Raw genomic sequence first — 20,447 nt, 5'->3', positions numbered from 1 at the left:
ATTCCTATCCAGTTTTTTGTTTAGGAATGGGGTATTCCTGTCCAGTTTTTTGTTGAATAAATTGAACCGTGAATAAATGATGACCTATCGGTCCATCATTTATTCCCTCGGGTAAGAAATATTCATTTCTAAACAAAAAACTGGACAGGAATATCATTCTCATTTAACCCATTAGTGCCAAACCGGGCATTAAAACCCGGTTCCGAAAAATGGAAAAAAAACTGGTTTCCGGCTTCATAATTGCATCATTCTCAGAATGAATCCCCCCTCTACTACCCTGACTTTCATTTCCCCCTGGAGCAGGCAGTTTAGCTTACTTCCGTTTGCTGGTATAGCTCAACAAAATTTGAAAATCATGAAAATTCAAAATACCCCTTCTAACTTTTTTGTTTTTATAGTAAAGTTGCTGATTTTTTTTGTGAAATCTAATGTTTATTGACAAGTACATCTATTTGTGAATTCGTTTTATTCAAATTATAATTTTTTATATGATTTTTTTATCGTTTTTTTACGCCCTATTATGACCCGGTTCGGCTTGGCCATAAATACCCGAAAATTTTAAAACCCGGCTCGGTTTCGGTTTTTATTACCCGGTTTTAACTTTTCAACCAATAAAAATAACAGTTTACGTCATTAGTAAGGGTTTGAGCCACCCTAATAACCCTAGTAATCTCTATAGGTGTCACCCAATAGTTTTATGCTCGTTTTCTGATATGTAACACCCAAATTTTATATGTTCTTTTTTTGTAGTGTGTGTCTTTTAAAACTTCGAGCAACGGGTTTTTTTACCCGAAAACGGCGGTACCTATAGCCGAAACACTAAATTTGAAATAAATCGCTTCGTATTATACTTGTAGCTCTATAGATTACATGAGGTTGTGTAGTTTTCAATTTCGGATCGTATCAAAGTTCTAAAAAGTGTTCATCTCACTTTGGGCGTTCAAAAATTACATTTTTTGATTTTTGGTCGAAATAACCGGGTTTTAACGCCGGCGGAAACCGCCCAAAACGGGTAATAATGCCTGGTTGGTATTTATGGCCGAGCCGAACCGGGTTTTTTTGCAACTTTCCTGTGCACGCCACTAGAGCAAAACAAAAAAATACGAATTCCGTTTTGACCATTATAAAGCTTCCCTGAAACTTTCAGCTCGATCGGCCCATAAAAGTGGCGCTCGGAACTAATGGGTTAAACAAAAACTCATTTTTATGCTAAAATGTGGTTTAATTTTGGTTTTTAAATTTCATTTATTTCCCTGGTATCATTTTTCTTTCTTTTAGTAATTGATAAAAATTCTAAAATCTTCCAAAAAAAATTTAAAATCTTCTAAAAATGATACCCGGGATATAAATGATGATACCCGGGAAATAAATGAATATTTACATCCACTATTTAAGGGGTCGTTTATATGGGAATGAATATTCATTCCTAAACAAAAAACTGGATAGGAATACCCCATTTTGAAAATACGACGAATCGCCCCTTAAGGGGCGTTGCCACACAAGAGAATATACCCAAACTTTTTAATCTACATAAGGTAATTATTTTGTTTATCATCATTGGTTATGTACATAAATTTAACGTCCATTGTCTTATCCCTTTCATTAGAAGGTAGGACAATGAAAATCAAAAATAATTTCCAGGGGGGGGGGAGGAAACTCTTCATTAGTTAATCAATTTACAGCCTTTACTTTCTTGCATATTTATCGTCCATTGTACAATCCCTGTTCTCCCTATCAAAACTGCAAAGAATGTACAAGATAGAAAAGTTTAACTTTTATGTTTTGCCCCCCTAACACAGAAAGTCATATCTAGTATCATTCAGGCTTAGCTATTCTAACAATCAATTCTACAAAAAAAATCACGAAACCTTTGAAAGTATGGTGGGGGTATATTTTGTTTTTTTTCTTGTGTAACGGAAGAAGGGTGGGTAAGAAGGGGAGCAAAATGGGGATGGGGGTTGTGGGGAAATTTTACTTTAGAATTGTTGTCAGAATATCATTCCCTTTTCCCTGAGTATCATTAAACATAAGAAATGCAGCAAGGGCGTACTCTTTTTATATTGAATTGGGGGGGGGGGGGAGGTGGTACAAAATCTCAATATGGAGGTAATCTAACTTTTTGGAGGGTGCCCAAAATTAGGTTACCTTGTAAAATACATTAGGAGGGTTTAATCCAATAAATTTCTAAAATATTTGGCGTGTTGTCTTCATGGGGGGGGGGGGGGTTATAATCACTCCTTCATCAGAGCAGAGAGCTTAACAGACAGACAGACGTCACATGATTCTGAGAAGATTCGCTATTTAAAATGTGGCAAAGAAGAAAATATGATTATGGTTAAGAATCAGGGCTATAAAGGGATAAGACAATGGCGGAAAATATTGAAATATATCCTCAATGGTGATGAGAGAGAGAGAGATAGAGAGAGATAGAAAGAGAGAAAGAGAGAGAGAGAGAGAGAGAGAGAGAGAGAGAGAGAGAGAGAGAGAGAGAGAGAGAGAGAGAGAGAAGAGAGAGAGAGAGAGAGAGATAGGGAGAGAGAGAGAGAGAGAGAGAGAGAGAGAGAGAAAGAAATAGAAAAGAAAGAAATAGGTCTTAATGAGATAGGGAAGGAAGTAAAAGAAGTGAAAACTATTAATGACACTGCGTTTCACACAAAATGGACAAGTGTTCAAAAATAAAGTTTTAAAGGGTACAGGACAACAAATCAACATATAAAAGTATCAGGATATCTGTGTGTGTGTCATACCAGAGAATCTCGCTACGGCTAGACCGATATGGTTATCTTTTACAGTGAAGCTTATCATAGGTCCTGGAAAGGATTATAATTATGCTCAAAAATCTTATTTTCCCGAAGTTTTGTCTAATTCACTACTAATATTTTAGATTCTGTTTTCCTTTCCCTATTCTTAAATGCCTACGAAGGGTGTAAGGCAAATAGGAAGAGAGAGAGAGAGAGAAAGATAGAGAGAGGGGGAGAGAAAGACAGAAAGAACGAGAGAGGGAGAGAGAGAAAAAAACAAGGAGAGAAAGAGAGAGAGAGAGAATCATCCATTGTAAGATGGTTTTCTCGCTATCTTTTTGCAACCAAACTATAATCTTGATATTAGGGTTCTACAGAATTTACTATAAAATTATAATCTTCATATTAGGGTCCTGCAGAATTTACTAAAAACTAAAATATTTTTGATGATTTTAAAAGTTTCTGATGGTTTCATAAAATTAGATATAAGCAAAGCATTTGATAATGTTTTAAATGCGCGTGTATATGAGATTTCTTAATGAAAATTTTCTATTATAATAAAACCTAAGATCTCGTAATATGTTGATTTTATACATTTTAAAAGTCTAAATAAAAAATTATATGATATTAAAATCTGATTTCATTTACCCTAAAATGATTTGATTAAGATTCTTTGTAACCCTAACTATGGTATTGAAAGATGTATTAATATGATGGATAGCCAAAGTCTAAGTTTGAACAAATTGTGTATAGTGACCAAATATCTAGGTGTTCCTACAACATACAACAACAAAATACAAAGTAAAATTAGATAGAATAAATATTTTTAACCTGGTAATTTACAAAATCAGTTTATTCTAAAAGTCCTAGAGCCAATCGACTCTTTAGCTGCATAGCCTTTTATTATTTCTTTATTGGTAATAATTTAAGTTCTAGGCTTATCCTATGGATGTGTGTACTGACGGATCTCTGATCCGCTGAACCGATATGATTCTCCTTTACAGTGTAGCTTCTTATAGGTCCTAGGAAGGTTTTTGAATATTTTGTGGGCAGTACCACCAACCTCCAAATAAAAATTTCCTAGACCAAAAAAAAATACCCTACCTCCAAAAAAATATTTTTTTCTTTTTAAAACTAAAATTGAATGTAACGGAGGGTAAAATCCACCCCCCTTCCTAGAGGCCCCTAGGGTCGTAGCTGTTTCCTTTTAAAAAAATTTAACGGTTGCTCTTTTGTTTAATGGTCATTAGTTTGTTTTGTAGTGACACCTTTCTCTGTATTTCTTGTTGTCTGTTCTAATGACCAAGCCCCCCCCCCCCCCCCCCCCAAGGCTAATGATTACAGTGTGGGGTCAATCGGCAAATAAGATAATGCAATCATCTTTCATAAAATGTCAAAACCTAGTTCCTTTATAAAGTGTACTACAGGAATGTACAACAGCTTAATAATAATGAAAACTTCAAAATGTTCTGCATTGAAATCTAGAAAAACACATTTTGTATTAAAAATAGTCATTTTAGATTGGCAGAAAATTTACTTGCCATCATGATCCCATGCCATAAGGAAAGAAGTAAAGATGCCTTGCTCTATTATTATTCTTTTCTAGCACAATATTTTTACTTGGAAAAACTTTTTATCCATCATCCGCTTATAAATTATCATTGCCGGCTTTGTTATAACAGATTTAAAATAAATAGAATAAGTATCACAGCAAAAAAAGCTTAAAAACTGTGTTAATTGGCCCATTAACATGCGCAATTCATTATCATGCAAAGTTAGTAATTAATTGACTAGATAATCCTATTATGTAAAGCAGTAAGGTTCTTTTGTTTAAGATTTTAATAACTACTGAACAGATTGGGTTCTCCATTTTATTAAAGCTTCTTCGCTGGACTTTTTTGGGCTATTTAGTTCTTCTATCTTAGTTTGGTTTTAGGCTATTTTTCTACTTTTCTTACTCCTTCGAATATTTAGCTCCTATATGCTAGGCGCAGTTGCTATCAACCGCCGCAGTTACGTGTTTTTACTAAAAAAAAGAAATTTCAATACTTGCCAAAAATACAACTTTAAATAGGAATTTACAAATAAATGATTTTAATTAATTTAGGTTGATCCTGACTTTTGGTATCCTGATCCTTGTGCTTGTGCTGGCCCTGCTAGCCAGCTGTATCCTGTGGGTCAAGGCCAGGTCAAGTGTCAGACCGAGGCACAAGCTGCCACGCGGCCCAATGGCGGCGGCAGCTGCCCCCAGACGACCGCCCTATATGCTACCGGCTCCTCGTTCATCACCCTACATTAGAGTTATGCAATAGGGAAATGTTAAAATCCAATATGGCGACTAAAATACAAAATGGCGGATAGCAAATCCAACATGGCGGATAACAAAACCAACATGGCGGATTCAAAACAAATTCAAAAATATACAGGGATATTGGGATAAGACAATTGTTCAAAAATCCAAAGCTAGAGTTCTAAATCTTTGATCTTTGTAAGCAAGATTTATATCACAAAGTTCAGCTATTTCTTAATGAAGAATCTTAGTTCCATTGTCCAATCCCCTTTCCCCTGAGAAGTCGAATAAAGACAAAACATAGCAGAGTTTAATATCTCAAAAAAAAGCATCAAAGTTTTTCATTTGTTTACAATGTGTTTTTAAAATCTCAATAGAAAACCAAGAATCTCTATTTTTTAATTGCATAATAAACTCATTGTACTTTAGTTTTTAAAATTTAATTTTGACCTTCATCTAATAATATTTGATTGTCAATAAATCAAAATAAAATTTCACCAAAGTGTCGGAATTTATTCTTAAGGTCCAATTAGTTTTCTTTGTTACAATTTTATTTGTTTAAAGTTTTGCTAATTAATTTTGCAACTATATAATTTTATATATCCTTGAAAAAAAAACACTATTGAAGTAGCGAAGATACTTTAAATCTGTCCGTATGTCCATCAGTACAACGCAATGGCACTACATTAATCGAATTTATTTAATTATTCCACTTGACCTATAAATCATTTTTATTAGCAATATATTCATCAGATTTTTAATGTTATTTTTATCTGATTATTAAAACTTTATGAATATTTTTTTTCTTGTTTATAATTATATTAATTATGGTTAACTTAAAGCAACACATAACATGCTAATTTATGATAAAGAAGGTGTCCTAACTTTTGTGATTTTTTTAAAATAGCTAGTCGGTGTTTTTAGTAAGTTAAATGATCTATAGAATTTAGATATGCAATCGGTTTTTTTGAAGACCTCTTATTTTTGAAGTAATCTAAGTTTCTAAAAAATTAAGTTGGTTTTAAGGTACTAAGATCTTTAATTTGCCACCTTACTTTTAGAATTCTGTTGAGTAATTATTGAAAAAATCTATTTTGTTGAACCCCGTTTAATCAAAACTTTGTACTTTGGGAGCTCGTCACGAATGGGTTAAAAAAATAACAAAAGTTGTACACCTTCTTTTAACATAATTCAAGAAAAAAATGTTAGCACTTCAAATATAATTGTGATATCTTTAAATCTCTAATTTTGTATGAGTTTTATTGAGCTTTAATTTTATGAAAATTTTTTCACTGCCTTTCTAAGTGCTATCAAGATTTATTCTTACCTAAAGAGACAAATTTAAACTAAAAACCTTTAGTACTTGTTGTTTTCTTGCTTTTACTCCCTCTCTTAAGATCCACTGAACATATACCCGATAACTCAATTTGTCCGTTTGTTCATCCATAACATTTTGTGCTTTGCTACATATGAATGTTATTATCCTTGTTTAATACCTAATTATAAGAACTGTTTGGTCTCCTAACGGTAAAATGTCAAATTTCTTGATGGCATGTTTTTTTTTCCAAATTATATTAAAAGTTTTTTTTGTACATTAGTTAAAATTGTTGTAAGTTATATATTGAAAGCTACTTGAAAAATGATAAATGAAAGTAAAGTAAAAATTTTGTTTATGTTTAATGTATGGATGTTTCTATGAAATGATTAAGGGCTTATGTTTGAATCTCATTCTTCCATTAAAATAGTTGTATAATGTTTGTAAAAAAAAATTGAAGAATCAAATAAATCAACCAAAATTTTTATCAATGATGGAATCAAGTTTAAAATAGTTAGAAGGTTCTTTTGCAATTCGCACATAACCAATGAGGAGTGCGCAGCGAATGTATACTCGCGAAAAAAGCCTATTTTACGCGCTTTTTCTCTAGCCTCTAGCTTCGTGTAAATTATGTTCTCATGGCTAAAAGCTTTTGAGTTTAGTTAATACTTTAATACCTACTAGCGGCTACGCCCCTAGAAACCTCTAGGGGCACTGCATTGGTAGGAGAAGAAAAAGTCGACCTCATCCTATTTTAAATTTGAGTTTCCAAAGAGTTATAAAAATTATTTTTTGGGGGAGAGGGGGGTTAAGACACCCTCTCGAAAAATAGTTTAAAACCTTCCCAGGACCTATAAGAAGCTTCACTGTAAAGGAGAATAATATTGGTTCAGCGGTTAGGGAGATCCTTCGGGACAGACAAAAAACGCTTACTACTTTATATAATAGGATGTGTGAAACACTAAAAAAATCACTCTTATTTTGGACTTGATTCTACTTAATTTTCAGCACTTTTAAGAAATCTAGTTTTATTTGATTCGCCCAAACAGTTTTTGTTATCAATCGCATCGTATTATAGACAGCTTTCCGCGGATATAAAGAAAAAATTAAAAGATTTAAAGCAGCTTTGTTAGTCCCGAGGGGCAGAAGCTCCGAGCTAACAAAACTGGTTTTAATTTTATGATTTTTATTTTAATATTCATGTAAAGTTAACTTGATGATATACTTTATTTTTCAGTATGGCAGAACCGGTTATAATCCAGCGGATAGTAATCGGTTTCGAAGCCTACTAGGAAAATGTTTATTGTAATTTTTTTAGTATGTAATGTATTTTTTGTGCTGTGATGATATTTTTGTACAAATAAATAAAGAAAAAAATATTTTTTTTGTTCGTATATTATTTTTTTCTCTTAATATCCGCCCGTCTGTCAGAAACCTTTGCTTGAACCTTGTAAAGAAAACCACATGAAAATAGTCTGAAACCTGTATAGCGGAACCCAGTCGATCCAGTTTTTTGTTTAGTTAAACTATGCATTATAGATTTGTTACTTAAGTACTTTTTATGTCAGTTTTTTAATAGTTTACAGAACTGTTATTCGTAGACAATTTTACATAATACGAAACGATACATGATTTTTCAGAATTTCCTTGAACCGGTTTTAAACCAGCGTGGCGGCGGCTAGTAATCGGTTTCGAAGCCATGATGGAATAAGATATTAAAATGTAAAAAGTTTTATGCATTTATATGAAAGTTTGAGAAAAAAATCCGCGAGTCATTTGTAATAAAATCCATGAAAAAATCTAATTCATAAGAAGGAAGACATAAAACTGTGTACAAGTATAATAATATTGTTTGTGTTTGTGTGCTCTTGTACATGAAGGATAAATGAGAAAAATGGCTGTCATAAAGGAAACCATTGAGAAATTTGACGGGGGGATTAGAACAGGCAGAGATGAGATCGAACGTGAGGTAATTTTCTGAATAGCGTGTACAAAAATAAGCTTTTAATTTTACACAACAATAAGGAGATATAGTCTTGTATTAAAATACATAATTTTAAAAAACTAGGGCCTTTTTATGTACATCCTATTATATAAAGTATATCCATAGACACAGTGTTTCGCCCTTTTAGGGCTCATCAGTATGGCTCAATTCATCAAAGTTAATTTTGCACGTGGCGAGGCTTGCACCGGGAACCCTTAGATTACCAGGCCAACACCCTACCCGTTGCGCCATTACCCCATGTAGTTTTTTGTTTGAAGCATAGCATTTCAATAACTACTGAACTGATTTGGTCTTCTATTTTAGTTAAGCTTTACATAGGTCCCGTGTTAATATTGGGCTATTTCATTTTCAGATATAAGTCTTGGGATGCTTTTAAGTAATTTTCTTTACCTTTCCTATCCCTTTGAATGGAAAGCCTCTAGATGCTAATGACGCAGCTGTGCCCTGATCAAAAACCATTAAAATGTAAAAGGATATAAACTATTATATTACAACTTAATTGATTTTTAAAAATTTTCATATAACTTTTCATCTTAATGAGTGAAACCTAATATTTGTCATATTTTAAATATTACTCTGAAACATCATTCCTATTGTAGGATTAATTTTGAAAATAAACTTTTTAGTAGCAAAGCTACTCTATATTTTACTTGGTCTGTCCGTGACAAAGCCCAATTTATATCACTTTTGCAACACTTTTGATTCCTGTGACGTCATATAATGAGGGAGATGAGATAAGAAGAGGGAAAGAAAACTCCTAAAAAAGAGATGGAGAATCCCTCATTTTTATTACGTCACAGGAATCAAAAGTGGTACAGATTGGGCTTCGTCTCGTTCGTCCGTCCGTAAGTCAGTCATTCCGTAATGCTATTGAGAAAATGTGATTTTCTCATCTGCTATTCAAGATAAACAGCTGATTTTTTGCGAAGATAAAGTGGTAGAAGGAGGAAATCGTTATTTAAGCCCGCTGCAAGTTTCTATTTATTAGAGAACATGAAAATCTGATGTAAGATACAAGTATAAATAATGTATCTATTTTTTAAAGGTGTATTGGGATATGGGACGGGCAGTGCTATTGATTTTGTACACAGTGGCCATGTTTTTTCTTCTCTTTCTGGTGAAGCTTTGTTGTGGTGCCCTTGCCTGTGCTAAACTTATCAGTGTTGTCGATGATAAAGGTGACTAATTTTTCTTCCAGTGAAGCCTTAAAACCGATTAATTTCCAAAGGATTACAACCCTGTATAGCATTGAATTACAGGCAGTTTTCTACGAATATTAAAATAAAAATCATAATATTAATGCCACTTTTGTTAGTCAGGAAATTTGGCCCCTCAGAGTTAACAAAACTGATCTTAATCTTATAATTTTTAATTTTGATAACCGCGTATAGATGTTTATAATACGATGCAATAAATAACTATTCCAGTATAACCTTGAAACCGATTAATATCCTCTGAATTACAACCGGTTCTGGGACATACTGAAAAACCATGTTTAGCATTTAATTACTGTCAATTTTCCACAAATATTAAAATAAAAATCGTATTAATGCCAGTTTTGTTAGCCCGGATTTTATAATTCGGGTTTAGTCCCTTTCGTGGCAACGTTCCTTAAGGGGCGATTCTTCGTATTTCATACAGTAGCTTTTCTCCTATTTCTAGCCCCTGCGGGGGGCTCTAACACTGCGGGGCCAATCGCTTAACCCTGCTGGGCAATCACCTAACCCAATATAACCTAACCTAACATTAAATAACCTATCAAAAGCCATTTTAAAAATACGACGAAACGCCCCTTGAGGAGCGTTGCCACGAAAGAGACAAAAACCTAAAATTCTTAGCAACTTATTTTTTTAGGTTTTTTACAATAATTTTAAAATGATGCAATTAAACTTTTTACATAATTGTTGAAGTCTGGATTTTCAAGCGAAGCATCTTTATAATCAAGCCTTAAAGTGTAATTATGCCCACATTATAAGAATAAGCATCCTATATTTTTTTTATTTTGGAAAAATATTTGTGAAGTTTTTTTTTAATATTTTACTAAATATTGTAAAATATCAAATATTGTGCTACGCTACCATTGTTAATATCTGTTTGTCTGACTATCTTATTAATTAAGCTTCGATTATATTGATGTTGTTATAATGAATTTAATATTACTTGGATCTTACACCAGATTTTTTTGTTCTCTAATAAAGTGAACCTTTTAGCCGGCTAAAAAAACGATCTCCCCCCTTCTCCTCCCCTTTTATTAGATAAACAAACTGACCAATAAATGACAGTGGAGATAGCAAGCTTAATTGGCGACAATTTTTCTCCTGTCATAATATCCACTTATATTCTACACATCCATTGTTATAATTTTAGGGAAAGAGTACCTGGCTAAGTTGACAGATAAAGATGAAATCGAACATTTAAAACAGTGTGATGAATAATCTACATACCATTCATCCTCCCAATTTTAACAGGCATAGCGAAGAGGAATCATGGTTTATTTCCCATTGTCCTATTCTTAAATATATGCTTCAGAAATTTTTAAAATTTAACCATTGTGAAATCATATTATATTAGTTTTGCAGTATGGCCTTTAACCCGATTAATAATCTCTGAATTTGAACAGGTTTTGAGCCATACTGTAAAATCGTGTATCGTATCGTATATTATTAAAATAAAAATCATAATAATAGTACCATTTTTGTTAGCATGCTTTTTAATCATATAGTTTTTTTTATTTTAATATCCGCAAAAAGCTGTCTGTAATACGATAAAAAAAATGTTATGTTGTCATTTCATTTTTTCAAAAAAAAAAAAAAAATTTTTTATTTGTTAAATAAATAAATATGTCGTGTTTTATGTTTTATTTGTATGTTGTATGTCTACTTGAATTGTGTTTAAAGAAAGATAAATGTGTACAATTTGTAAAATGTTGTCTAATATAAAACATTTCTTACTCATGTTAAGTTTTAACCATATGATGTTTAGGAATATTCAATATTAAAAAAAAATCTGTTAATTTTTTATATGTTAGATCATGTATATTGTATATGGCAATAACTTTGTCAAAAATGCTCTCAAAACAGACCCTTTTTCGACCTTAGATACTGAATCAGTTTTTACTTGAGCTTGGGTCCAAAAAGGTCTGCTTTTAAAGAATTTTTGACAGTGTTAAGGCCAAATGCATGACCGAACATATAAAAAACTAACGGATTTTACAACTTTACAAATCTATTTTATCAGTGTTAACATTTTATGTTTCTTATAAAAACATTAATTATCGCTTTTTTAAACCTTTAGTTATTGAATTCAGGCTTTACATTATCCCATGGTAACAATTGATTTGCCTATATTAATATCTTCTGTTTTTATTCAGTGGCCCTTTTAGATATTTTTCAGTATTTCTTTTCAAGGGGCAATTTCTCTTCGGATGGTGGTGGTACCCTCCCCAAAATAGTTATAAACCTTCCCAGGATCTATGAGAAGACACATTGTTAAGGAGAACCTTATTGGTCCAGCGGTTAGCGAGAGCCTTCTGTACAGACAGACACACACAGATCCTGTTACTTTTTTTGTTTTTGTTTGTTTAGAGAGTTATCAAATATTTTGTTAAAGTCACACTTAAAATAATAGGTAATATTAATAAAGGTACTAATTCTCATAATTCTATTGCAATATTTAAACGATTAATTAAAAAAAACAAGGATGACAACCAAGGGTAATAACCTTCCCCCCCCCCAAAAAAAAAAAAATTAAGAGCTTAGAAGTCCTTGTCTATATGATATAAAGATTACCCCCCTTCCCCCAAATGAAAAAGCTTGAACATCCTTGATGACAACATCCATAAATGCGAAGCACTGAAATCAAAGGGTAGAACAAATGAACTGACCAATGAATGAGATCCATATTAGCAAGCTAAATTAACGACAAATCTTCCTATGTCTATATATCCACGTACATATATCCTACATATATCATGCACTTGTATTAAATCAGTGATGGTTTCTTAAAAAGAACTTTTTAGCGCAGTGCCTCACTTAAATTGGTGACGCTCGCTACAATTTTTTTTGTGCAAAATCCTCCAAAATCGCATTTAAAAACTACAAAAGTTAAACAAAATATTATGTTAATACCCCTTTTATGATTTTATTTACTTTTTGCACATTTTTTATGCGATTTTGGAGGATTTTTCACAAAATTTTATAGCGAGCCTCACTAATTTTAGTGAGGCAGTGAGCCAAAAACTTTTTTTAAGAATCCACCTCAGCTATAGTATCTTTTTTATCCTTATAATAAAGTAACAGGATATCTAGGTGTCTGTACTGAAAGATCTCGCTAAACTGATATGATTCTCCTATACAGGGTTGCTTATTAAAGGTCTTGGAAGGTTTTTAACATTTTGGGGGAGGGTACCACAAGTAACTGGACAAAGTGCCTCAAAAAATCAGCCATGTGACTTCATAAAAATGAGGAATTATCCATATATTTATAAGGAGTTTTCATTCCCACTTCTCCCTCATTTTTATGACGTCACATGGTTGATTTTGCTTCTTTTGATTCAAATTTGTTTTTCTTTTTTTGTTTACTTTATGTGTCTAAACAAGGTTGTACGGCGCCAAAGTGTAAAAGATTTATGTCTGCAAAAGTCAGGGATCTAAAGGGATAAGACAATGGCCGATAAATTGTTTAATTCACCATATAATGATACACAAAATTACCCCTTCTGTAGATTACAGTTAATGGCCAACTTAATGAGCCAACCAACAAAAATTCTTAAGTCTCTAAAGATGTTAAGCAACGAATAAGAAAATATACTATAGAACTTTGGGGACTAGTGTAACAAACAGCCCAATGCCCCCCCCCCCCCCTTATTCCCTGATTAAAGTAAACTCATAATCTTGGAATTCTGTCCCCAGCAATAAAATGTTATTTATTGACCATTAGCTCTATCATTCTCAATACACCTTACAGCCTGTCACAGTCAGTCTAACAACAGACACACATTTATATTCTTCCAAACCGATTAATATCCGGTGGATTAGAACTGGTTCTCAGCCATAATGATAATTAATGTATAGCATCGTATTACAGACAATTTTCAACATTAATTTCATTAAATGGTTTCAAAATTAATGTTTAATATTAATATCCGCGGAAAACTAGAATCAAACTATTTTTTTCTAGTGTCAGAATTGGTTATTTAATTAAGATTTAAGATTAATTAAAGTCGTGTTGGCTCGAGGGACCGTATGCCAAGGACAATAAGACAAGGATTGATATCATGATTTTGTATTTTCATATTCGTGGAAAACTCTCTATAATACTATACGATTCGAAGCCATACTGAAAAATTTCCTGTTTTACAAATTCTTTTATGTAATAATTTTCTCTTTCTTAAAGTAACATCAAATGTATATACAATAAGTATTGACTAAAAGTAAGAAAAAAGAAATACCTTTAAATTTACTAACTACTTTTTTCCCCTTAGAACTAATATAAAGCTCTTTATATTGCTTTAAAAATGATGTCATACAATACAAATGACCAATGATAGTCCAATACACAGACTAAATTACAAATGGCAGACCAGTATACATTTTAATTGGCTTCACTACTATCTATAAGGTAACCTTATGGGGTTCTTTGAACCTACTGACGAATAAATTAAGTAATAGAGTAGGCGCAGAATTGGTTAATCTAAGAGAAATCTTAAGAATCTATCACATATAGCAGCTAAATAAAATATATTAAATCTGTAAAAAGTTCTATGTCTCTTCTGGCATTACGGACGATCTATCATCATCCTAAAAAGCAGCAAAGAAAATGACCTTTTCAAACAAAACCTTTTAAATAAGCATGTTAGCTTCGCTCAGGAGTAAACATAACTATCTCGACTGATATTTATTATTCTACTGACTAATCAGCAACTAGCTGTATTTCTTTTCTGGGGGCAATTTCTCTTGGAATGGTGGTGGCAGCCTCCCCAAAATAGTTAAAACTAAATATGTAGAGAAATTGTTTGTTTTGCTCAGCAATAGAAATAGAAGAGTAGAAGAATATTCTGAACCCTTTTTTCGTCAAATCTAAGAGAGAACATTCCTAGCAGACAAAAGTATTGTTTACTTTCGACTCAAGCTGATGTGGATTCTTAAAAAATGATAGACACGCTACTCGATAGTGAGGCAAAATTATTTTTGTGAAAAATCATCCAAAAGCACATTAAAAATCTACAAAAATTAAACAAAATCATATGTTATAACCCTCTTAAGATTTTATTTCATTTTTGTAAATTTTTTTATTCGATTTTGGAGGATTTTTCACAAAAATAATTTTGCCTCACCAGCGAGTTGCCAGCCTAACTTTTTTTTTAAGAATCCAACTTTGTTTCAAGCTTTCAAATTGTAAACGAAATTTTTGGGCAATTAATTCTGATTCCGCAAAGCTTTCTACTAAGAAAATATACTGTTAACAGCTGACTTTTATGTATGTATGAAATGAAAAAAAACATGCCTTCGAAGGAAAATGTGTACATAATTTCAACCAATGAGATCCAATGTAAATTCCGATGCGATTCTCCTATTGGCTCAATCAGACATTCCCTCTCTTTCTTAGTACCTTTATTTGCTCAGCTTTTCTCAAAGATAGACCTCTTTATCACTTATTGCTTGTTTAGTCAAATATAATCGAAGGAGTAAGGAAAGTAGCCTAAAACCAAACTTATAAATAAAAATTAAATAGCCTGAAACAATCCAAGGACCTGTAAGAAGCTTCCATAAAAGGAAAAACTCAAACAATTCTGTAGTTATCAAAATCTTGATAATAAAACAACAAAAAATTACTACTTTATAAAATAGGATGTATGTATCTATGCTAAATGTATAAATGTATGAAATAAAAATAATTTATGTAAAGCTTAGAAATGAGGGGCACAGCAGGAGCTTCCGTAACTTGAAGAATGATTCTTCATAATGATGCAAAAAATAAAAATTGATTTATTTATAGGCCATTTTAGTTAAATTATATAATTTTATAATATATATTTTAAGTATTTTTATCAGGGCTCGGCATGAATAGCAGCCACCCTTTTTAGTTTTTTTACAACAGCTTTGTGTATGTACATAAAATGTAGTACAGGGTACATTATTGTACTTATCTGTGCGTGGGAATCCAGGAATATTATGGAATTAGATTATGGACAATAAATTGATGGACTGGACACCCCTAATTATAATTAACAAATTTACTCCTTATGTAGACAAAACAATTAATAAATGTTAGAATGGACAGTGGAAACCCCTAATTATGGTAAACAAAATTACTCCTTTATATGTAGATGAAAATTATTAGTAGAAAATTAGAATACTGACGGTTTCTACAACCCAACCAATTTAAAGTCTCCAAAGTTTTTAAGCACGAGAAGAGAACGTTTTTAAAGATATATTTTACTGTCCAATGTCCCCTCCCTCCCTGGTGAGAATATGATAATGAAATGGAATCTGAAAAAAACCCCAGAGATTGGGATATAAGATGTTAAAAAACAAATAGTAGAAAAATGTGTAATTTTATTGGTAGGGGGTCGATACACCCCCTGAAACTGATTACTATTCATTGTAATAAAACCAGTTCTCAACCATACTAAAACATCATGTATAGTATCGTATTACAGACAATTTTCCACGAATGTTAGAATAAAAGTCATACAATAGAATAACAAAGCTGGTTTAAATTTTTTTATTTTAATGTCCGCGGAAAGCTGTCTTTGATACGATGTAATAGATAACTATTCTAGAATGTATGTCCATCTTTTTTATGATAATTAAGAGGATGGGAAGAATGGATATAGAATATACGTGGATATTATGACAGGTGGAAAATTGTCGTCAATTTAGGTTGCTCACATTGAACTCATGTATTGGTTAGTTCGTTCATCCAGTATAAAGGAAGGGGATGGGTAAATGGGGGGTAACTTATTTTTAGACCACTGCGAGTTTTGCTTCATTGGAGAACATGAAAAACTGAGCTGGATCTTTAAATCAATTTAGTAGTAAGCCAGATCGGGGTGAGCCAACTTTCCACCAATGAGAGCACAGCATTTTATGAAATGCCGCGCTGTGATTGGCTGAAATTCGGCTTACCCTGATCTGGCTCACCACTAAAATGATTTAAAGATCCAGCTCTGGTGTAATATCCATGTAATAATATATCCATTATGGGAAGTGCTTTCATGGTGTAAATAATTAGGACATGTGTACAGTCCTTACACAATATTTGGGTATATGGGAGAATTTTAGTAACAAAGATACTCTGTAATTACAATTGTACAGTCCTTACACAATATTTGGGTATATGGGAGAATTTTAGTAACAAAGATACTCTGTAATTACAATTGTACAGTCCTTACACAATATTTGGGTATATGGAAGAATTTTAGTAACAAAGATACTCTGTAATTACAATTGTACAGTCCTTACACAATATTTGGGTATATGGAAGAATTTTAGTAACAAAGATACTCTGTAATTACAATTGTCCGTCCAACAAAATATTTTTGATATTTAAGAAAGATTACTTGATTTTTTGTGAAGTTCTCTTTTTCCAATGGAAAATACTGCATGTATACGTTATTTTGTTCGTTAGTTTATCTAGGTATTAATATAATATTTTTGTATTCTAATTTAGAGGGTATGAAAAAGAACAAATCGCCAAAAAAAAAAAACAGACCCATCAGTCATTGAGACATGCCGGCTCTGTTTATTTTTAGTTTTTGATGTTCGAAAGGTCTTTTCTCGTGCAAAATTGGTTATTGTTGTGTTAGAAACCTAGTTAAGGTGTCTATAGAAAGGGTTTAACATACCCCATCAAGAACTCTACGTATTTCATGTTCTTAAGACGGTTTAAATTGTGAGTGATTGGTTTTTTACAACACCCTTTATCGAAGATGATTAAAGTCCCTCCACAGATTATGACGTCATACGATAGAATAACCAATGAGAGGCCAGCATAAATTTTACTATTGGTCAATTAGTGTATACTGGCCTCTAATTGGCTATTCTATCGTATGACGTCATAATATGTGGAGGGACTTTCATCATCTTCCCCTTTATCTAAATTAGAATCCAAGAATATCATATTTATCCCTAGAACTATAATATAAACTTACTCTATGCGAAGATTTGTTGTTATTATTTTTAAGGTAAGTTACCTACAAATGTTATCATCTTTGTTTACTAATTATTTTATTGGAAAACACAAGGTCAATAATAGTCATAAGTAGTGCATCTTACTAAAATATTATTACAGTATTCATGATAGGTTTATATTTTGGAATATGCTAATTTTATGGGAATCTATTTATTTAATTAAAAAGCCTTAGTTGAGTAAGTAGAGTTTAAGCAAAAATAGTAGTTCTATTAGTATTCAGGGATCTAAAGGGATAAGACCAGGGCCAAAAAATTAATGTACATTACCTATGGTGATACACAAATTAACTCTTCTGTAGTTTAAAATTAGTGGTTGAAACGTTAGGACACTAAGCGTAATGAATCAACCCAATCAAAATTCACTAAAGTCCCCAAAGTTGTTCAGCCAAGGAATGTAAAACGTTTTTATAAAACTTTGGGGACTAGTGTAATAAACAGCCCATTGTCTTCTCTCTCCCTGAGTTCTATCATGTTTAATTTATTAAGAATCATTATTCAGCATATCTAATAACAAAATTGATCAACCAAGTGTTTTCAAATTTTCATAAACGTGTTAAATATGATTGAAACAATGGATTTATTATAAAGTGAAACTTGTAGCTGGCTGAAATAACGATCCTTCCCATAAACCCACTTTACCCCATCTCCTCAAGTCCCACTGGATGAATGAACTGACCAATAAATGACAACCATGCTAGCAACCTAATTTGACCACAATTTTTCCCCTCTTATAATATCCACATATACATATATTCTATATTCATTATTGAAACAGTTTTTTTTCACTATAATAATTTAAAACTTGAGACCGACAATTTCTAACTTAATATCTAGTTTCATTATTCTACAAAAACCTACAGTTTATTATGTTATAAGTTCTAAAATGTTCTTATATTAGCAAGATTAAAGTTTGATTTTTTTCAGAAAATATATCTCTATCTATTGTAAATGAACCAGGAAGGAAGGAACAATGGGCTGCTTATTACACTTGTCCCCAAAGTTTTTAATAACGTTTTCTTATTAGTTGGCAAACGACTTTGGGGACTTTTAAAGAATTTTGATTAGTTGATTCATTAAGTGTCCAAACGTTTGAACCTAATTGTAATCTACAGATCAGGGAACAATGTGTATCATCATTGGGGTGTACATAAATTTATCCGCCTTTGTCTTATCCCTTTAGATTCCTGTAAATAATGAGACAACAACCTTGTTAAAGAAAATACGCGACAAGTGAGAAAAAAGAAAGTTTTATGTATGCGGCTAGCCAAAATAACCACCTAATTTGGGAGCCTATACTCATCATCACCAGAAATTTATTCATGGCAACTAATAAAGTAAATTATTTCAGGGATCTAAAGGGATAAGACAATGGCCGATAAATTGATGTAAATCCCCAATAATGATACACAAAATTACACCTTCTGCAGATTAACATTAGTAGTTGAAACGTTTTACACTCTACTTAATAAACCAACCAATCAAAATTCACTAAAGTCCCCAAGGTTGATAAGCCAACGAATAAGAAAACATTATTATAAAGCTTTGGGAACTAGTGTAATTAACAGCCCATGGTCCCCTATTTCTCTGAAATTATTTACTATAGTGTTTGGCATAATAGTTATTCTATTGCCTATAACCCTACTCTATCATTTAATTAAGATATTTAAATAATTATTAGCTCTTTTGGGTAATTTAAGCATGTTAGAATTGTCCTTTCGATTTCAAACTTTGCATGGTGATTCATGTAGTAATAAGGTACGATTAAAAAAGCGTAGCAACTCTATAATCGTTACCAGAACGTCCGTATGTCCATTTGAAACATGTTGATTTTTTAACTTTTTTAACAAAACATTTTATGTGATTTTTGGAATACTGATTCCTAGGACAACAGGGTACACTGTTATTAGCGAAGAATCTCTATAATCAAGTCCTAAAAATGTAAGTATGTCCTTAAACAATATCCTGTACATAAGCAGTTTTTCAACAAATTTACTAAAAAAATTAGTTTTGATTTTTATACATTTATATTCTGATTATTCAGTTATGACACTCTACAAGTGTTAATGTTCGTTTGTTCTACCGTTTCAGAGCTTCGCTTTTATGGATGTTGTCATCCTTGTTTAATATTGATTTAAGAATCGACTTAAATCAAATCTTAAGAAGCATTAACTTCACTTTGATATACATTTTTGTATTCTATTAATCTAGAGACGTTCAAAATTGTACTGCTCCAATATCTGGCGTGTGACACAATAGTATGTGAAATGCTTTGGCCCGTAAACAGGGTAAATTCTTTGTCGTGCACAGTTAGGACTTTTACACCAAAGCCGTTCAGTCAAAAGATTGGTTTTCTGCTGGATGTTACTTAGCCTTCTATACGGGAGTTGAAGCAACACGTTCAGATTTTAGTCAATCACGTGAAGTCAATAGATGATGTTATATAATAGGTACTAGCGGCTGTGCCCCTAGCATCTCAAAAGGATATTGAAGCGGATAAAAATAGCCTAAAACCATACCAAGACGTTTTTATTAAACTAAATAGCCTAAAGCCATCTTAGAACCTATAAGAAGCATTACTCTCATTACTCAGATGTTAGTGAGATCATTTGCTACAGACAAAAAAACTTTCTACTTTATATTATAGAATAGCCTCTAGGGGCTTTGCCCCAAGAATTAATTTTTAAAAAATACGAAAAAAAATAAAATAGAAAAAAGATAAAAAGTTGGAGGTGCCCTAACTAATTTTTCGGAAGAAAAAAAATTGAGGGGATTTTTTTTGTTTTTTTTTGGGGATGTTGGGGTGTCCCACTCTCCAAGAAAATAGCCTAAAACCGCCACAGGACCAGTAGGTACATTCCATGAAGAATAGAATCCGATCGGTTCAGTGGTTACCGAGATCTTA

The 20,447-nt window shown here is 32.2% G+C and overlaps 1 protein-coding gene and 1 long non-coding RNA gene across 2 annotated transcripts in view; both read left to right on the top strand.

Annotated features, from left to right (window-relative positions):
- The window catches only part of LOC145331907 (uncharacterized), a 48,461-nt gene extending 41,661 nt beyond the window's left edge, over positions 1-6,800 (top strand). The window contains exon 11 of the mRNA XM_080176780.1: positions 4,849-6,800. Within this exon, the coding sequence (XP_080032906.1) occupies positions 4,849-5,053 (205 nt within the window). The 3' untranslated portion in view covers positions 5,054-6,800. The remainder of the gene's footprint in view (positions 1-4,848) is intronic.
- Positions 6,801-8,115: 1,315 nt separating this feature from the next.
- Positions 8,116-11,266, top strand: LOC145331706 (uncharacterized). The gene is made up of 3 exons (XR_013883829.1): positions 8,116-8,315; positions 9,397-9,529; positions 10,719-11,266. It is a non-coding gene; the product is annotated as an uncharacterized LOC145331706 (long non-coding RNA).
- Positions 11,267-20,447: the final 9,181 nt, after the last annotated feature.

The sequence above is a fragment of the Acartia tonsa genome, chromosome 11 (genome assembly GCF_053477335.1).
Source record: "Acartia tonsa isolate MP-2025a chromosome 11, ASM5347733v1, whole genome shotgun sequence".
NCBI classification, from domain to species: Eukaryota; Metazoa; Arthropoda; class Copepoda; order Calanoida; family Acartiidae; genus Acartia; species Acartia tonsa.
Note: the sequence above shows the minus strand (reverse complement) of the source record. Positions and strands in the feature narration are given on the sequence as shown.